The 21,200-nt window shown below is 41.5% G+C and overlaps 1 protein-coding gene across 1 annotated transcript in view; it reads left to right on the forward strand.

The window, feature by feature from the left end:
* Window positions 1–19,807, forward strand: part of SPHK1 (sphingosine kinase 1) — a 31,878-nt gene extending 12,071 nt beyond the window's left edge. The window contains exons 2-5 of the mRNA XM_033960805.1: window positions 11,173–11,322; window positions 13,015–13,109; window positions 15,947–16,062; window positions 18,661–19,807. Coding sequence (XP_033816696.1) covers window positions 11,173–11,322; window positions 13,015–13,109; window positions 15,947–16,062; window positions 18,661–19,486 — 1,187 coding nt within the window. The 3' untranslated portion in view covers window positions 19,487–19,807. The remainder of the gene's footprint in view (window positions 1–11,172; window positions 11,323–13,014; window positions 13,110–15,946; window positions 16,063–18,660) is intronic.
* Window positions 19,808–21,200: the final 1,393 nt, after the last annotated feature.

The raw sequence follows: 21,200 nt of genomic DNA on the forward strand, positions 1-21,200 counted from the left end.
TAATTTTTAAAACCTTGCGCTGGTGTCATTTTGCATGTTTGTTATTATTTTTCAAACTTTGAGCTTTCAAGAAGGCGTCAATGTCCCTTGCTCAGGCAACATGGCTTTACAAAAGGTAAATCATGCCAAACGAACCTGATTGAATTTTTTGATTGGGTGACCAGAGAACTGGATCGAGGACATATGCTAGAGGTAATTTACTTAGATTTCAGCAAAGCCTTTGATACAGTTCCTCATAGGAGGCTGTTGAACAAACTTGAAGGGCTGAAGTTAGGACCCAAAGTGGTGAACTGGGTTAGAAACTGGCTGTCGGACAGACGCCAGAGGGTGGTGGTTAATGGAAGTCGCTTGGAGGAAGGAAAGGTGAGTAGTGGAGTCCCTCAGGGTTCGGTGCTGGGGCCAATCCTGTTCAATATGTTTGTGAGTGACATTGCTGAAGGGTTAGAAGGAAAAGTGTGCCTTTTTGCAGATGATACCAAGATTTGTAACAGAGTAGACACCGAAGAGGGAGTGGAAAATATGAAAAAGGATCTGCAAAAGTTAGAGGAATGGTCTAATGCCTGGTAACTAAAATTCAATGCAAAGAAATGCAGAGTAATGCATTTGGGGATTAATAATTGGAAGGAACCGTATATGCTGGGAGGAGAGAAGCTAATATGCACGGACGGGGAGAGAGACCTTGGGTGATAGTGTCCGAAGATCTAAAGGCGAAAAAACAGTGTGACAAGGCAGTGGCTGCTGCCAGAAGGGTGCTGGGCTGTATAAAGAGGCGTAGCCAGTAGAAGGAAGAAGGTGTTGATGCCCCTGTTCAGGTCATTGGTAAGGCCCCACTCAGAGTATTGTGTTCAGTTTTGGAGACCGTATCTGGTGAAGGACGTAAGAGGAGGGCGACAAAAATGATAGTAGGCTTGCACCAGAAGACATAGAGGAGAGACTGGAAGCCCTAAATATGTATACCCTAGAGCAGGAGTGTCCAACCTGTGGCCCAAGGACCGCATGCGGCCCAGTGAAGTATTTTGTGCGGCCCCGGTCGAGGGCAATGCAATGTTTTCCTCTGCAGCCCCCGAGTGTTTACCGTCTTGCTGGGCCCCAGAAACATTTTTTTCAGCCAAGGCGGCCCAGGGAAGCCAAAAGGTTGGACACCCCTGCCCTAGAGGAGAGACAGGGGAGATATGATTCAGACATTCAAATACTTGAAGGGTATTAACGTAGAACGTAATCTTTTCCAGAGAAAGGGAAATGGTAAAGCCAGAGGACATAATTTGAGATTGAGGTTGAGGGGTAGTAGATTTAAAGGCAATGTTAGGAAATTCTACTTTACGGAGAGGGTGGTGGATGCCTGGAATGCGCTCCCGAGAGAGATGGTGGAGAGTAAAACTGTGACTGAGTTCAAAGAAGTGTGGGATGAACACAGAGGATCTAGAATCAGAAAATAATATTAAAAATTGAGCTAAGGCCAGTACTGGGCAGACTTGCATGGTGTGCTTCTGTATATGGCCATTTGGTGGAGAATGGACTGGGGTGGCCATTTGTATATGGCCATTTGGTGGAGGATTGGCTGGGGAGGGCTTCAATGGCCAGAAGGGTTTAGATGGGATGGAGTAGGTTTTAACGGAGATTTCAGCAGTTGGAACCCAAGCACAGTACTGGGTAGAGCTTTGGATTCTTGCCCAGAAATAGCTATGAAGAAAAAATTTTAAAAAATTTAAATTGAATCAGGTTGGGCAGACTGGATGGACCATTCGGGTCTTTATCTGCTGTCATCTACTATGTTACTATGTTAAAAAACAAACTACCTGTCCCTTCTCCACATTAATAGACCAACAATACTTACTGGTCTGGTACCCCATCCTGGGCAGTTTGGTCCATCTTTCTCTTTGCCACCAGCCTGCTTGGAAATGGTGACAATTCAGTGTAACAATGTCAGCCTCTGCTGATCTCATTTTCTGTGTCTATGTACTATACTTGGTCACATCAGTTTATAGAACAAGCTTTTCGGTTGCCAATGGATTAAGTGTGGGGTAGTGGTTAGAGCTAGAGCTACAGCCTCAGCACCTTAAGGTTGTGGGTTCAAACCCCACGCTGCTCCTTGTGACCCTGGGTAAGTCACTTAATCCCCCCATTGCCCCAGGTACATTAGATGGATTGTGAGCCCACCGGGACAGACAGGGAAAAATGCTTGAGTACCTGAATAAATTAATGTAAACCATTCTGAGCTCTCTTAGGAGAATCTTATAGAAAATTGAATAAATAGTGTGAAAAGTTTCAGCCTCTGATAACCAGAGCTGGTATTGTGATGTCATAATGCCTCATTCCACCAACGCCTAAGAGCCAACCTCATCAGTGATGTCACAATGGGTTGATTGTCCTACACTTGGCTACTTTTGCTACATTTTGATTTCTAAAGTGGCGCAGTGGTTAAAGCTACAGTTTCAGCACCCCGAGGTTGTGGGTTCAAACCCCATGCTGTGCCTTGTGACCCTGGCCACGTCACTTAATCCTCCACTGCCCCAGGTACATTAGATATACTGTGAGCCCCCCGGGACAGAAAGGAAAAAATACTTGAGTACTTGATTTGTAACCTGCTCTGAACTCCTTTTGGAGGAAGGGCTAAAAAAATTGAATAAAATATATTTATTTGTGGCTTATAAAGTAACTGAACCTACAGATAAACAGCATTTAAGAGGTGATTTTTATAGTCGTAATGGTTAAAAAAATGAATATTTCAGCCTGACATCAGATATGGAAATGCATCCAAAGTCCATATACCGAAAATGTCAGTTTTTGAAACCGCAAGACATCCAGATTTCTCTTTTGAAAATTGCCTTAGACATCTTGACCATCAGGACATCCAGCCTTACAGTAGAATGCCTAACTTTACTGTCTGAGACATTATGTCAGGTTCCATCTCTAGCAGTCTTCAAATCCAAGCTAAAAGCCCACTTTTTTTGAAACTGCTTTCAACTCTTAACTCCCACTCGCTGCTGTCGGATACCTAGACCCACTGTATCATTTCCTTTACCATAATCTCCCCAACCCGGAGATGTCCTGTCTAAATTAGATTGTAAGCTCTTCTGAGCATGGACTGTCTATTGTATGTTAAATGTACAGCGTTGCGTACACCTTTCAGCACTATAGAAATTATAAATAGTAGTATTTAAACTAGAACATTCAGAAGAGACGGTGGGACATGATGCTAAAGGAAAAAAAAGCACTCCTGCAAATGCTCTTTAAAGACAGAAGTGTCATTTATCATCAGCTGGGGACACATAAAACCAGCTGTCTCAGATAAAATGGGAATATTTCCAAAGTTCCTTCCTTTTGAAAACAGGTTACGTAGACTCCTCCCCTCAACCTTTTGAACTGTCCCATTTATTCTGGGATGTGTTGCTGCGGACTCCACCTTTTAGGGGACCCTTATCAGTCAGAAGCAGACACCTGCTGTGCAACAGAGACAGAAACCATCCCTCCCCCTCCAAAGCCCAAATGCTACATTGTAACAATCTGCAAAGGACAGTAATTCTGTCATACTAAATCCTCCCTTCCGCTTCTTATGAGCTTGAAGCAGAAGTTTTGCAGCTTTACAGGCTAGAAAATACACATGCAGACCAGAAGATGGCCTGAAGTCATTATGCCTCTGTATAGATCCATGGTGAGACCCCACCTGGAATACTGTGTGCAATTCTGGAGGCCGCATTACCGTAAGGATGTGCTGAGGCTGGAGTCGGTCCAGAGAATGGCCACCCGGATGGTCTCGGGACTGAAGGATCTCCCGTACGAAGAACGGTTAGATAAATTACAGCTATACTCGCTCGAGGAGCGCAGAGAGAGGGGAGACATGATAGAGACGTTCAAGTATCTCACAGGCCGCATCGATGCAGAGGAGGATATCTTCTTTTTCAAGGGTCCCACGGCAACAAGAGGACATCCGTGGAAAATCAGAGGCGGGAAACTGCGTGGTGACACCAGGAAATTCTTTTTCACCGAAAGGGTGGTTGATCGCTGGAATGGTCTTCCACTTCAGATGATTGAGGCCAGCAGCTTGCCTGATTTTAAGGCCAAATGGGATAGACACGTGGGATCTATTCGCAAAGTAAAGGCAGGGGAGGGTCATTAGGGTGGGCAGACTGGATGGGCCGTGGCCCTTATCTGCCGTCAATTTCTATGTTTCTATGGCGCAGGTGGCAAAGTTCTGTGCACTGTCATGGATAGTGGCGCAGTAAGGAAGGCAAGGGGGCAGCCTGCCCCAAGCACTATCTGTCTCCCCTCCCCCCCCCCGCATTCCCCCCCTTCCCTAGTACCTCCTTAATTTTCTTTGTGTGAGCAGTATCACTAACTTGCTGCCCACATTGGTGTCGGCTTTCTCCGACTTCACTTTCAGTTCCCGCACAGAGGACGGACTACGTGACAGGGTAAAACCACACCACCACTGTTCAATTCACACAGCCTCAGGTGATAGATGCGTGGAACAGGCTCCCGGAAGAGGTGGTGGAGGCAGAGACTGTGAATTCAAGAAAACATGGAATAGGCACGTGGGATCTCTTAGAGAGAGAGGAAGAGATAATGGCTACTGCGGATGGGCAGACTGGACGGGCCATTTGGCCTTATCTGCCATCATGTTCCTATATTTCTCTTCTATGGTACTATACGTATACTGTACAACTAATATCACTTCCTATCTTCCAGACATCAGCACAAAAACCTCCCCAAACCAAATATCTACGTTGCCATTCTGCATTTAGTGCAATAAATATATACATTTCAAAGAGCAATGTAGCATTAGTAAATCCACTTAGCATAGGTAGAAAAACAAGTCAGTCTCAAAAGCTTCACAGAAAGTACTTTAAATATTGATAAATCCACTTAGCTTAGGTGGAGCACATGTAATCGTCCCAAAACAGTTCCCTCTAAGTCAGGGGTGTCCAACCTTTTGGCTTCCCTGGGCCGCATTGGCCGGAAAAAATGTTTCTGGGGCCACACAAATGCTGCAGCAAGAGAAGGGAGCTGGCAAGACGGTAAACACCCAGGGGCAGCAGAGGAAAACACTGCATCGCCATCGACCAGGGCCACACAAAATACTTCACGGGGCCACATGTGGCCCTTGGGCCGCAGGTTGGACAGCCCTGCTCTAAGTCTCAAAAGCTCCAATACTGCAACAGGAGGGGGGGGGGGTGCATGCCACCACACCGGGCACCTCTTACCCTCAGTATGTCAGTGTATATGTCACTTAGATTTGGGTGCAGATTCAAGATGTGTGTGCAGACAAAATGCTTAATAAGCCATTATCAATTAATTGGTATCAGTTACTGAAGTTAATTAATTGGCACCTGCACCTGCTTGCTGTTCTATAAACATCAGACACCTAAATCTTACAGCACAAAAATCAAAAGGTGTGGCCATTCAGAAAATTTGCATGCCCAAAATGCCATGAGTTGGGCACCAGCATTTGCACAAAGTTGTAGTGGACATGAATGCTAGTACCCAAATTTGGGCGTGGGATTTCAGAGGGAGAGATTGGATGTTGGAGATGCTGCTTGCGCTGGCGATGAGTTAAAGAGGTATGGGAGGGGGCGGAGAGGTGATAGAGCCCCCACTAAGTGCCCAGGGCAGTCCACCCCCTGCCTTCCTACTGTACCACTGCATATACAGAATCTGTGGTTAGTGTGTCCCCCCTATTAGGGTAGCTGATGTGACATTAGAACTAAGGGGTTGGGGAAGGATAGAATGCTTTAAGCTAGGGTATTTTCCCAAACACAGTGGCACCCAAAAACAGTATTACTGGGCGCCGGCCAATTTCCACTCCAGTTGTTGTGAGGAGATGCAGTATACCACATTCTATTTTGTTTCCCCTAAAATAAGCTCTAGCATGATTTTCGGGGTAGGTCCTAATATAAGCCCTACCCCAAAAATAAGCCCTAGTTAAGATCCCTCCCTCCCATCCTTTTGTGCACTGGAACCCCACCATGTAAGGTTTAGCCCCCAAAATGTAAGGTTATGGAGGGGTAATGTTGCCTTAGCTAAAATGGAATTTGTCCTGTCACAAGAGCACAGAAGCAGTCTCTGTATTTGTAAAGCTTATTTCTACAAATTGTAATACTTGATTTTATCTTTATAAATTCTGCTTTTCTGTAATATTAAGCCTATTTCTGCACAACATATATTTTCTTTATGCAAGCACTCTTAGCTGTCTTTGTCATTAATTTTACTGCCTACTGAATCTTCAATGAGGGTATCGAACCCAGGACCTGGCAGATTGTAAGGCCACTTCAATATTACCCCTCCAAAAAAACACCTTACACTTTGGGGGCTCGTCTCGGTTCCTCATGAAGATTTTCATCTGGGTAAGTAGATTTCAATTTTTTTCTTGTATGCACTGTGCAATAGGTAGGATTATAGGCTGCTTAGACAAGGTGAGAGATGGCATTTTACACTCAAAAGTCCTTGTGCAGTTTTGATTGATGATTGAATATAGACATAGTGAGATAGGAATCAAACGACCTTGGGAAACCCTTAGACTGGATGACACACTGGTGAAAAGTTCCAGTAATATTGTGGGTTTTATACTTAGTGAGATTTTACTATCAAAAGGCTTTGTAGTTTTACCTGTGCCAGTTTGCATTTTATGATTTGCTATTAGAGGCTTGCCAGAGTGTGTTGCATGTAAGAAACTTTGGTTTAAATATTTGAGCTGCTCTGAAGAAAAGTATGGTCCAAAGTTAAAACAGTCACTCGATTAAGACACACCACATCTGTCCTAAAAACTTTTACTTTTTTACCTTCTGCTTTGAATTCTCTTTCTTGTCAGTGTCTGCCCTGGTGAAGGACCAGTGCAGACTGAGCTGGAACTGGCACCTCTGTTCTTTTAAAAAGTTTCTTATATTTTTTCCTGCTAAACTACAGTCTGTAAATTTCAGGTAGTAACCTTTTGCATTTAAAGTGTGGCCAAGGGTGGGCATAAGTGTATTCTTTATGCTGGTGACTCTTACCTAACGTGCTTTACCTCATTTTTCTACCTATTACTAAAGTCTCCCTCCTTCATAAATGGGAACATTTCAACCTCAAAGGCTACACACGGAAAGGGCCATTTATAAGGCCATATAAATATATGAGCAAGGTCCAAGTACCAAGGCAGACTTCTGCAGCCTCAAATATGGATGCTTTTGATTTTCAAGAACTCACAGATATTGTACAGAAATATTTTGACAGGAAGGGTGGCGCATATGAGGGGGATTTTCAAAAATACACATGGTACGATATTCAGAAACAAATGGTTATCCATTCTCACAAGTTTGGAAAGAAAATAAACAAAAGTGCCTTTACTTCCAAGTCCTATGTAGGGGAATTATTAGCATAAGACAAGAAAATACTGACTTGAACACTCAGTGCCATCAGTTGTCCAAAGACTTAGACGAGGCACAAATTAATATATCCATGCTACGAACCCAAATTGTTTAAGCTACAAATTCCTTTTGAGCTGTAAATGAACAATTAGAAGAGGCTAAGGCAGAATTAAAATAGCTAAAGTCAAAATGTGCCTCACAGGGACAGGTTAATGTCCCTGGTTAATGCTGTCTCCTCACAGATTTTGCCTTCAGCACCTGTGCCACCTTCACCATATAATCCATGTAATCAATTTATAGAGAAACAGAACACAGTTTTTGTAGCAGGCCAGAGAAAAGGTAAACCAGCTGCAGACGCAGAACAGGAGGAAGAACAGACACACGAATATGAGGAAAATGCAATACCATGCCAGAGCAATACCAATAGTGCCCCTATAATTATTACTTTTATTTTTATTTTATTGTAACCCATTCTGGGCTCTTGAGAGGACGGGCTATAAAAATGAACAAATAAATAAGTGACACAGCACCAGTAACAGTAGTGTTGCAAGGACATATGAAAGACAGTGACATTGAAAGAATAGTGGAGAAAGTAGGCCCTATCCCTTTTAACATAAATGAATGGTGCAAATGGGCTACTGATATACTGATTCACTGGGGTCTAGGGAAATATAAAAAGAACAATGCAGATTTTGATAAGCTTATGCACCTAGCCCTGGGACCACACTACTATAAATTTGGCTCTCTCATTCACCCATACTAGTTTGTAAAGATGGGCACTGAACAACTATTTTGCTGCACCTCTCTCCAAGTACTTAGAACTCTTTCACCCCTGCCAACTGATACACTAGAGCAGTTTGCATATAGGGTGTGGGTAATACATGCTGTACTTAAAGAGCATGAACACTGTCCCAGTTCAGCAGATTATTGTCAGAGAGAGCATAAAGAATTTCTATTAGAATTATTATCCCCCTGAAATTACTAAACACCTTCTGTTGTTTTCTGAGGACCCTAAAGCTACCCCTTTTGACACCTTACTGCTCAGGATTGGGTCTGTGTGGAAGACCCAGCCAGCTCACATTATTTCAGTATCAGAAGCCAAGAGATGGCGTGCGGAGGGATCTCCCCAATACAAAGAAACCACACACACAGGAAATAGAGACCATGGCAGAGGTAATTACAGAAATTCCTCTACTTACATTCCTTGCCATGAGCTCAGAGCACAGATAGAAGCATTAGAAAAAAGAGAAAATTAAATGGGAACAGGATAGACCAGGGGGGTCAAAGTCCCTCCTCGAGGGCCACAATCCAGTCAGGTTTTCAGGATTTCCCCCAATGAATATGCATAAGATCTATTAGCATACAATGAAAGCAGTGCATGCAAATAGATCCCCTGCATATTTATTTGGGGGATCCTGAAAACCCGACTGGATTGTGGCCCTCGAGGAGGGACTTTGACAAACCTGAGATAGACATACAATGCACTTAGAACTGGACAAAGTAAAGAGTGATTTGACAGCCAGGAAAAAAAATAGCACTACAGCATAGGGATGTCCTGATGCTCTTTGTCCAAATACCAGGGTGACTCAAACTTTCACAGCTCTGCCGGACTCCTTTCACTTACCTGTGGACTCACTTCTGGAGATGCAGGATAAGGGAAAGAAGTCAGACTCAGAATTCAGCTTGAGATATGTGGCACCTTTGATATTGGACACTTGTGGCTGCCCCAATGTTAATACTACCATAGAGGGTCAGGATAAATTAGCTTTGCTTGATAGAGGGGCCTGAATCAGTTTTACAAATAGAGCGCCTCCTACTGGAGATCAGAAAAAAAATGTGGCAATGTATGAGATACAGGGTATAAACGACACAGCGTGTCAAGGTGTATCACTAAGTGTATCACAAAGTGAAATGGGGGCATCCTGGTTCAAAATGAACAAGGTCAGGACATTTTAGAAATTACTGGCCACACTATAGTGTGTTCAGACAAAGCAAAAATACTTGGAATTGATGTCCTGAATCAGTTAGACCTGGCGGATTGTAAGGCCGCTTCAACATTACCCCTTCAGAAAAACCTTACACACCGACCACCTTACATACCTCTGAAGCCTCAAAACCGGTGGCAGTGCTCTAGACAGGCTGCTTTGCGGCCTTCCCCCTGCCGCGCCACTGATGATTCCGGTGCACAAAGGGATGGGAGGGAAGGATAGGTATAATACAGCAAGTGTCAAGGGTTGATACCGTGTTTCTCCAAAAATAAGCCCTCGTGTGTTTTTTGGAGCTCAAATTAATATAAGACCCTATCTTATTTTGGGGAAAACCGGTAAAAGGTTCCAGGTTGTTGACCTGGCAGATAATCAGCGGTACCCGAGCTCCTGATTTTGACAGCTTTGAAACCGAGCATCACCAATAATCTTGTTCTCTTAGGTTTCTGCAGCTGGTGGCATGATGGTTGCGGTTGTCCAGGTCTCGCTAAGTCTGAATAAGTGGAACTGACATTTCCACTATCGTGTGCTGTGGTTTTCTTCAGTTCCACTTATTCAGACATGACAAGATCTGGACATCTGTAACAACCAGTAATCTTTCTGACCTAACGTTGGCTTATGTTCATCTAGACCACTGCAGCTCTCACTTGGTTATAACTGAATGGAATGATGAGAAGGTGATCCTTAGCTGATCAAAATTGATACAGTTTAAACAGGGCTACAGCATTTAAAGCATAAGATGACTTAATTTATGCTTGTGCTTCATTAGCATAGCAGGAGAGGAAGAAAAAGGTGACCAGAAGCCATCTGGTTTGTTTTTTTTCCTGGCCCTCTTACTCAATTTCAAGAGCAGAACCAGGTAGCTTTAGTTACCTCCCTTTGGGGTCCTTTCATGACAGCCGGTTTAGCACACGCTAAATGCTAATATGTCCATAGACTATAATGTAGCTCAGACGGCATACAATGTAATAGAGTATTAAGGAAAGAGGCAATATTATATCACTGGCTCCAAAATATACGGTCTATTTACCATATACCTTCACACCTCAATCACTCAAATATTGAAACTAATCGATCCTCAGCGAGGCCACCTCCCCACTCAATATACATTCATAGTGGATGGCTTTACACCTCAGATCGTCATTGGATCCTTTGTATTTTTATGTATTTATAAACTTTCCGTTTGCTTATTTTTTAAAATAATTTAAATTAATTAATTTAACGTAGTTTTACTTAGCTTTAGTTAGCTTCTGGTCTTAATTCACAGAAAGGGGGAGATAACCGACATGTTTCACCCATGTATTACCAGCGGTTTTCTCAAGGCTATATCATTCCCTCAGAAGTCACACTCCATTCTGAACAAACCAGTTCCCTCTCCAGATAGCCTTGAGAAAACCGCTGGTAATACATGGGTGAAACATGTCGCTTATCTCCCCCTTTCTGTGAACTAAGACCAGAAGCTAACTAAAGCTAAGTAAAACTACATTAAATTAATTTATTTAAGAAAATAAGAAAACAAGAAAATAAGCAAACGGAAAGTTTATAAATGCATAAAAATACAAAGGATCCAATGGCGATCTGAGGTGTAAAGCCACCCACTATGAATGTATATTGAGTGGGGAGGTGGCCTTGCTGAGGATCGAATGGTTTCAATATTTGAGTGATTGAGGTGTGAAGGTATATGGTAAATAGATCGTATATTTTGGAGCCATAGACTATAATGGACATGTTAGAATTTAGCGTGTGCTAAAACGGCTAGGCATCGTTGTAAGGACCTGTTTGTTCTTTCCCAGTTGGGAAACCAGCAGCAGCAGAAACTAATCTTTTTTTCCTCTCTCTATTATTAGAGGGGCTCTATAGTTGCTTGCCACAGGCTAAGCAGCTGTTGGTGTTGGTGAATCCTCAGGGAGGAAAGGGTCAAGCACAGCATCTCTTCTACTCTCAGATTCTACCCCTGTTCACTGAAGCTGCCATTGGCTTCAGTCTGGTGGTGACAGGTAAGACTGGTTCAGTCTGATCTCGTGTTCTCTCCGTACTGGATTGCAGTCACAAAGGTCTGCACCAGAAACACACAGGCCTAAGAGCAAACACCCCTGCAAGAAAAATATTGCCCCCCCCCCCAAAGTAAAAGGAAGTGCAAAAGTTTCAAGTTTCATTAAAATTTAATTCAATCGCTTATCACAAATTACTAAGCGAATTTACAGAAAAATTAAAAATTAGTAATCATAAGCTCAATCAATTGGACGTAAATACATTATTTTTATAGGAAAGAAAACATTTAAGGAAAGAAACCAAACAAACAATCAGATGGAGGTTTGAATGGGAGCCAGGAGAATAAAGCAGATATTTCTATTGATAGATTATAAATTGAATGCATCCTTAAATAAGAAGCTTTTCAGGTTACCACTAATTGATGACTGGCTGATGTATGAGCCAATATTAATGAAAAGCAAAACAGAAACTATTCTTAGCTTAAAAGAAGACAAGCTAAGATGTAAAATAATAAATTAATAAAAACAGTGTAGGAACCATATGACACACAAAAAAACAAAGGTCCCAGTAGGGTATTAAAAGTACCGAAGAAAAAAAACCAAACAAAAAACCTCAAGCCTCCACTAACCAAAGGGAAAACAACAAAGTCCAGAGTCCAAAGACACCAGAAGAGCAGAATAGCTGAACCAGCAAACATCAGGTAAAAATCATAAAAACAGATACATAAATGATAAAAGTATTAAATAAACACAATGCACACAATAATAAAAATATATAAATCCACAGTAAAAGGCAGCACCAACTCTAAACCATAAAGCAAAGAGTTCCAAATACTGTGCCAATAGAGTAAATAGCCAAGTCCAAAAATGGTGCCAGAATAAATGATGATGGACTGTAACAATCGGAGTGTGGCGAATCTGATGAGAGACGTTGTAGCAATGTGAGGGGCTTCAATTGATGAGCTGAAGCATAGAGCCCTACACGGTCCGTGTTTCAGCAGATGTTTGCCTTCATCAAGGGTCCATTTACTGAAAACAACCATCTGGGTGAGATGTGCATTAATAATGCTTAAGGCTATAATAATGAGACAAACCACTGAAAGACAGAGCAGCTAGAGATGCCAACGCTGAGCAAAGTACCGTCATGTCAAATGTACCGATAAGTAGCATTAGCGTCTACAACGTATAACTTCACCTTGGAACTAGAAAACTATTATACATATTTGTTCATATATACACTTGGTATTTGTATAAATGGGAAAGAAAACACTTCTGCTTTTCAGATGGTTCATCCTACAGGGAAATAGTTCAAACACATTTGCAGTTAAATGTCCAAAGTTGTGGAATTTATTACCATTTTTTTTTTTTTTTTAAATTCAACCTCCCTAACCTCCATCAATAAGTTCAAGGCAATGGTCTCTACCCTTTGTTTTTATGACTGTTATTTTAATTATGTATGAAAAGTTTTTAAATGTTTCAGGCTATTTGTCCATTTGAAAAATCAAGCACTTTTTTTTTTTTAAGGCCACCGATTGTAAATATAATTAGATTTCATAATCACATACACATAAGTATGGTCATTAAGAGGGTTTGACTAGATCACCTCTAAGTCCTGTGTCGGATAAATGAAAGTAGCAAAACTTGAGATACCTTATTCCACATTCTTTTCATTTCTTGTATCTTCTTGCCTTTGACCAGAGAGACAGAATCAAGCCTGGGAACTGGTGAGAGATGAGGACCTGTCTCGCTGGGATGCTGTGGTCACTGTGTCTGGGGATGGTCTCTTTCATGAGGTAAGGAAGGATCCTTACAAACAGTGACATTGGACACATTCAGTATTTCCAGCCACCCATGACACTAGAATGAACCAGGATCATATAGTAGTCCTGTTTCAGGGATTTAAGCCTTTCCTTATCAAGATGAAAACCAAGGTTGAAAGACTGATTTGTAGCAGTTATCAGTATGGGGTTGCTAACTGGTTTCAGCTTTTTCTGGTTAATCCAGTCCTCAGTCCTGGGTTGGAGCTCTGATCTTCCTGATTGTTTTTTCAAAAGAAAAGATGACTGGCCTGTGTGAAAAAAGCTGGAACCAGCTCACAATCCCATGTCATAACCAGTTAAGTGTCTGTGGGTGAGTTACTGATATTTAATTTTCCTTAGATCTGGATTTAGCACAACTTCCTTTCTTTTCTGACTAGCAGGTGTTCAAAATTTGTGAAAATAAAAGGCAGTTAGATTCTAGCATCCCTTAAGTTGTATGTGAAAGTTTAGTAATGCAAAAAGGAACAACTTCTGTCATGAGAGTTCTTTACGCGCTGGCAAACTCCCTGTCGTTCCAAAGTTTTATATATCATTCTATTAATAAGAGTGTGTGTGTATGTGTGTGTGGTATAAGTCACTCACTTACTTTATCCCCTCTTTTGGTTTTCTTATGGAAAGTGAGGGATATAAATTCAAGTTATAGCGCTAGAGCCAAAACTGCTCCTAGCTTCAGTTACATAGTACCTTTTAAACCGCCTGTAATATTTTTACATTTTCACATTATTCTCTCAACAGAGCAGAGACTGTTTGATGTTTTTTTTTCTAAATATGTATCGATACAGAATGATATATAAACATTGTAGCACTATATGTCATTTTAAACCATTTGCTAAATGTAAATTGGAAGGAGGGACTAAGAAGAAATAACAGTAATTTCACTAATATCCTCTGAAAATATTAAGTACAACCAGCTACCATTATACTAGGATTCTATTTTATCATATGTAATAAGAACTAACTCTAAAATAAATCAGTGGGCAGAGTAAGGGGGGGGGGGGTTGTGGTCCACCCTGGTCTTCCTAAGGGCACAGCACTCCTCCTCCTTCTCTCATTGCCAAGCAAGCACGCCCCGTATCTTTTTTACTTCCCTGGTGCAAGGTTGCTCCTTGCGTCAGTTTCGGCACTTTCTATCATGTCACTTCCAGGACCTGCACCTAGGAAGTGATTGCAAAGGGCGAGCAGACACCAACGTGGGCATGCTGCTCACGCCAAAGAAGTTAAAAAGTATGGCGAAAGGGAAGGGGGCGCCACTCATTCTTACTACACCACTGCTTGTGATGGGACTGTGCAAGCCCCCCCAGAACCCACTAAAAATATCTACTTTACTGAACTGTACACCAGAACAATGCAGGAATCAGCTACCTCATAGATGTAGGATTTGGAGAGCTCCCCATACAACGTAAGGGGGTAATAAGGAGATATTGTACTTGGGACCTGTTATATGATGTCCACTGCAGTTCCCCCCAGGGTGCTATACTGGGATGTCTATGTGGTCAGTGTAAGAATGCTAGGTGTGCCCGCGCCCCCCCCCCCCCAAATACATTCTAATGATTTGTTTTTGTGATGCACCAAGTTCAAACACATCTAACAGCCAGCCATTTTCAAACCAAAAAGTTCAATTTTTTTCAGGCCATTTTCTCTACCGGATTTTTGGATGTTTTTCCCAAAATCAGATTTAGATGCGATATTGAAAATGCCCATCTATGTAAACCAGAAATAATGAACAGTCACTTACCAAGGGAAGGGGGGAGGCAGTCCACCCCAGGTGTAGACCATAAGAGGATACTCCCAGGGTTGGCATCAGCATTATAATCTGGGCACTTCACTGCTTTGCTATGTCTTGCCTTTGCAGAAGCAGGAGGAAGGCTCGACTCCAGCAGAGCAGCAACTTAAGGTTGTTGACAAAGAGAACGCTCTGAACAGGTCTCTTACAGCCTTGCCAGGGCCTTCCCTCTGCCATGCCACTGATGACGCATCAGAGAGAAGCTTAGAATTTTGATTAAGCAATCAAATTTTAAATAAAAAAAAAAACTTGAAGCGTGCCACAAAAACCCTCACAGTGGGGATCGGCCAGATCCTGGAGGTGCTACACAGGGGGATGGGAGGGAGAGATAATAATAATTGTTGGACATGGGATGGAGAAGAGGAAGGGAGTGCAACAAAAAGGTAGCAAGGAGGGAGAGGGAAAATCCTGCTTATGGTGGAGGGGAGGGAGACATGCATGGATGAGAGAGGGAGAAATGTTGGACATAGAGTGGAGGGCAGGGGGAGATGGTGCATGGGAGAGAGAAAAATAGAGATGGTAGACAGTGGGAAAGAAATGTTGGCTATGGAAGGGAAGGTTCAGAGATAGAAGATGGATGGTGAGCATGGAGAAAGAAGAAAATGTCAAACGAGCACGTTAACAGAAGACAAACAGAAACTAGAACCTGGAACCAACATGTTTTGAATAATAAAATAACTAGACAACAAAAGGAAGACAATATGAATACAATATGTCAGATTTGAAATGTGTATGCTGCCAGAGTTGGTGTTAACGAGTGTTAGATAGGAATTAATAGAGGAAAAATCTTTTTGGTTTATTTTGTTTACACCTCAGTGCTTGCGTGGCGAGGTTATAACCCTGTGTATGTTTATATTGTAACACTGTGAATGTTAAAACTGTAACCTATTCTGGGGAGGACGGGATGTTAAAAAAATGATCAGCCCTGGGTGTTGCATACCCTAAGTACGCCATTGAATTGATAATATTAGAAAGTTTATTTTATACAGTCAATGAGGGCTACTACTGACTCTCTTATACTCAACAGGTAATAAATGGGTTAATGGAACGCTCTGACTGGCAATCTGCCATCAAGAAACCATTGGGCATTCTGCCAGCAGGCTCTGGCAATGCCCTGGCTAAATCCATCACTTATTATGCTGGGTAAGGGAATTCCAAGCTGTATCACGTACAATACTCTTTATGTAGCAGAACCCCAGACCACAGAAATGCATGTATGTAGCAATAGTAAAACGCTGGTGGACAGCTAAATGCTGACCTAAGAGGACAAATGTTTCCATCAACCCACTCCAAAAGAATAAATTAGAAGAATTCTCTTCTGGACTTAATCTGCTCCTACTGCTTCCATTGTAAAATTAGGATTCATCTGGTTCCTTAACTCTTAGTCCCAAATGGTAGGTTTTCTGAATAATCAATGCCACAATAGCACTTAATCTGCTCCTAGGCTAAAGCCGATCTGTGATCCCTCAAACTCGGACTTTATAGAGCTTATCAAAACATTATGCAGTAAGAGGCAGACTTGCTATAGTCTATCTAAAGTTAGGCACCCAACTTAATAGGCTTAATTTGTTCCAATAATTGGCACTTAACACCTCTTGACATTAATTGGACTTAATTGAAAGTTAGGTGCTTAACTCAAGCACGATTCTATAAAGCATGAAGTTACAAGTGGGCATGGTTAAATGCAGATCGTGAGCGTGTTTTTGACTTAAATGCCATTGTGTGCCTAATTTTGGAACAGGCATTTAGGCCAAGAAAAAACCCTGGCATGCTTAGGGTGCACCTAAAAGTTGCAATGCCTAATGCTGATTCTATACAGCGTGCCAAACCTTTACAGAATCATGCTTAGCGCTGCACTAAGGCATCTCATTTTTTAAGCAGACTATATAGAATGTCCCTAAATGTATAATGCTCTACTCTAGCTGCTTTTGCAATGCTATTTTAAAGGCACAGAGGTGGATATGTCTTTTTGAAAGACAGCTACTTGCTCTTTGACCTTACGCTTCCCATTTTAGACAAATTTTTATAAGATTTACACTGCAGTTTTACCAAGTACTGTGGGTGAGCTGCACCCATTTGATAAACAGGTAAATCAAGTACACTGATAAAATAGGTGAACCAAATTTCTTCATTCAGAAAATCAATGCTTTACATGTAATAATCACTTTTACCGTTAAACCATTAGGTTTGTGAACTGGGATGAACTTTACTAGTGTCACAGATTTCATGTACTAGCGTAGCAGGAAAATATTTTGATTTTAAGTTCAGTACTAGAGCTGCTTGCATTCCACTTTGACACACAACAGTAGTACTGCATTTTCACGCATATAACGCGCGCGCTATACAAGATTTTACAAACCGCGGAATAACCAAGCGCGTAATATCCGTGAGCGCGTTATACATTTTTTTTTACATTGCTGATACCACATTCGGCGACACCCATACGGCAGAGACGGCATTTGCCGCCCCGATAATGGCGCACGCACCAATGCTTCTCCAACATTGAACTCTCTCGCTGCTGCCCGGTTGCCTATTTCCTCAGCTTTCGCAACGACTTTAAGCTTAAAGTCCGCTGTATATGACTTTCGTCTCATTCCTGGCATTATGGCGTTTTAGAAATGTGGGTTCTACATGCAGCACTAATGATCTTTATAGGCTTACCCTCCTGGGGAGGGTCAATTTGAGTTCGATCAGGTGAATCGGGGTGATACATTCATGGAGTCGGACGACCAACCAAACCAATAGAGGAATTAAAGACCCGGGATGAATAGAAAAACCCGTCAACTATAGCCCACAGAGGTAAAAGGTGTAGGGAATAATTGTAATAGGGAGTCTTTTATTCTTTTAGCCCTTAGTTCTGTAGGCCAAAGTCGACCAGTCTTTCCATTCATCCCGGGTCTTTGTTAATCCTTCTACTGGTTTGGTTAGTGGGCCCCTATTCGCCCGGTCGAACTCAAATTGGGGTGGCGGGATCATGCGCGGTATACGCATGGGCACATTATAACGAAATTTTTTTACATAAATGTCTTGTTCCCGCGTGCTATGCGCGTTATATGCGTAAAAATATGGTAATCCCCTTTGGAATAACCCTTCCATCCTTGTGGAGAGGGGTCCACCATCGATCTTATTGCAACTAACATTCTGAATGTCTGTAACAGTATGAAGCTTCTTTCTAGTACAGCACAGAGAGAGGTGGAGAGGATTAAAAATACAGCCTAAGTTTGGACTATAGCAGTAGGCAACAGATAAACTATAGACCAAGGGTGTGGGGGCATTCTCTGAAGCTGAAGTAGCATTATGATACTTAACTAGTTAAAAATGTAGTTGCTAGTCAAAGAAACTACATATAGTGAATGGTTTGAAGAACTGACGTCCCCTTCCCCCATACAGAAGGGAAGCAAAGTAAATCCAACCTATAAACTGTGTGTGTGTGAATTAGGATAAAACTTGTACTGGAAAATTATAACCGGTAAACTATATATTTGTATTAGACCCTAAATATGTGTCTAGCTAGGAAATTATGGCAAATCTAGTGTAAATTGTAACCTGTTAACTATTTACTATGTATGTTTAACCTGTAACCCGTTCTGAGCTCTTTGGGGACAATGGGATAGAAATCAAAATAAATAAAGAGTAAGTGAGCATCTAACTAATTAAGCCCATCTTTAGATTTCAAGCAGACAATTGTCTGCTGTTATCTCCCTTATTTACTTTATCTCTCCCCCTCCCTCTTTCTTCCAGTAATGATGCTGCTGACTACCAAGACCTACTGACCAGTTGTACCTTCTTGCTCTGTAAAGGCTTAGTGGTCCCTATGGATCTTGTCTCCATCACTACAGCCTCTGGCAAACATCTGTTCTCTTTTCTCAGTTTTGCTTGGGGATTTATTTCGGATGTGGACATCGAGAGTGAGAAATATCGCATGATGGGCCAGGCACGTTTCACTCTGGGGACTCTGATTCGTTTGAGCTCCTTACGGACATACAAAGGCCGCCTTAGCTATTTGCCAGCAGCAGCAACTTCTGATGAATCTTCATCTTTCACCAGCTCTCAAATAAGCCAAAACATTCAGTATAATTTTTGTAATTCCAATAATTTACAACATCTTCAATCATGTGCCAATGCAGTGGAGCAGACAAGTGCAGTTTCAGTAGCTGAAGTTGCTAGGGTGGTTCCTTTGGATCAGCCCATTCCAAACAACTGGACTATTGTAAAGGAAGAAGAGTTTGTGTTGGTTCTTGCCCTCTACCAGTCACATTTAGGGGAAGATTTGTTTATAGCCCCTATGGTTTCCAAACCAGATGACAACCTTATTCACCTCTTCTATGTGAAAGCAGGAATCTCTAGGACTTCGTTAATGAAGTTCTTCTTAGATATAGAAAAAGGAAAGCACTTAGAACATAGCTATCCTCATGTAGTTTATGTTCCCATCAAAGCCTTCCGTATTGAGCCTTTCACTTCCAACGGGACCATGACGGTAGATGGTGAGGTCCTGGCATGTGGAGTAGTCCAAGGCCAGCTGCACAGTAGACTAGCCAGAATCATCAGTGGAACAAAAATACAATGACTCTTGCGGAAGCATTGGTACAAAGGTCCTGGAGTTCCAGCTACTTCAGAGCTTCACAGTACAACTCCCCCATTCTTGAATTCATAATATATGTTGATCTGATTTTTTAAAGCCACCATACTAACGTATGCTAATCTTGACATATTTCTTACTGATAAAATCTAGGATTTACAGACACAAGGGGCTGTGAGATAGTGGTATATGATCTTTGACCATCCTTTACATATCAGTTAAACATTCCAGGTAGCTTTAAATATTCTTCTTTACATGATAAGCAATGACAAAAAAAAAAAAAAAAAAGACTGCTTAGTTACTTCTTTGCAAACTGATAAATACCAGCAGCCATTCATAAATAAAACATTAACTACTTGTAAGAACTTAACCAAGCCAGTTTTCCTCCTGTTGGGACTGTAAACCTACAAGATCCGCAAACCACAGGCATTGTCCATCCCTTCCCATAACCAATCACAAAACTTTATAATTTCCAAATTTAGGATTTTCATCTTGGTCTACAGAGCACACAGATGACGCTCTCTTCCTCTTTCAGTTTTGTGGCTTCCAGCATTGTGTAGAACAAAGTACATGTAACTAATTAAGTAAATGTTTTTGTCACATTTACTTGTAAAGTAGTACAGGATAACATTCATTACTTCTACTTTTGCCAATTTTTACTACTTCCAGTTAAAAGTAAAATCAGAAGCAAGGTAAATGATTTCTCAGTAAGCTAAATGAAACAGCAAAACCAAGACCATAATTTTGCTAATGCAAACATCATCCAAAACAGTGTATTATCTCATCTTAATTTTTTGTTTTTTAGTGAATATAACTCAATACAAACAGTGGAGTTGGCTGTGGTTGTTGAACTAGTTACTGGTCTCCAGCCAAAAATAACAGTGATGAGTTGAGTCACTTTGAAGCAGAGATGGAGATGAAGCTGGTAGCAATTCTTAGTAAGTACATAACAGACTGCTATCATCTCTTGGAAAATTTTACACTGGGTTGATTGTCCACTGTATTGGTAGAGAGGAAGTCTGCTTGACTGGCCTTAAGACTAAAGGGTTCCCATGAATTTGATATTCAAAACGATTTTGCCATCGGAGGAAAAATTCTTAGAACAGATAATTATACCAATTTTGTGAAAGCCTTCTTTGTAATTGGACAGAATGCTGCTGATGAGAATAAAATATGAAGGTGCAAGTGATGAATTAACACTACTAATACAGACGTTGTCAATAATGATGAAGTCTTCTTTGCTATATTGAACTCAAGTGTTTAAGAGATTCATTTAATCAAAACTCAGTCAGAAGACATCAGTAATATTGCAGCCTGGCCTAATTTGGAAGAACCTCTCATCAGGCTGATCACTCCACTTACTGCTTGTGCAGTTGGTGAACAACTTTTTTGCTGCATTAATGATTCACAAGCACATTCACATGAATGACAGCCAATTTAGTTTTACTAAAAACAAAGTGGATTGAATTTAGACCAATAAAGTTGGGATAAAATCATTAACAATTGTTGCATTGTTTGTAGGCAGTGGCGTACCTAGCATGTGTGACACCCGGGGCCCATCATTTTTTGGCCCATCTGTACGAAAAACATGATTTTTAGAAACAAACAACACGTCACACATGAGTACCTAGGAAAAGGCAGCATCTTACATACTGCAGTGAGAAGTACAACAGCAATACACCCATTGTAAAACTAAACAAGC

Source organism: Geotrypetes seraphini, chromosome 10, assembly GCF_902459505.1.
Source record: "Geotrypetes seraphini chromosome 10, aGeoSer1.1, whole genome shotgun sequence".
In the NCBI taxonomy this organism is placed as follows: Eukaryota; Metazoa; Chordata; class Amphibia; order Gymnophiona; family Dermophiidae; genus Geotrypetes; species Geotrypetes seraphini.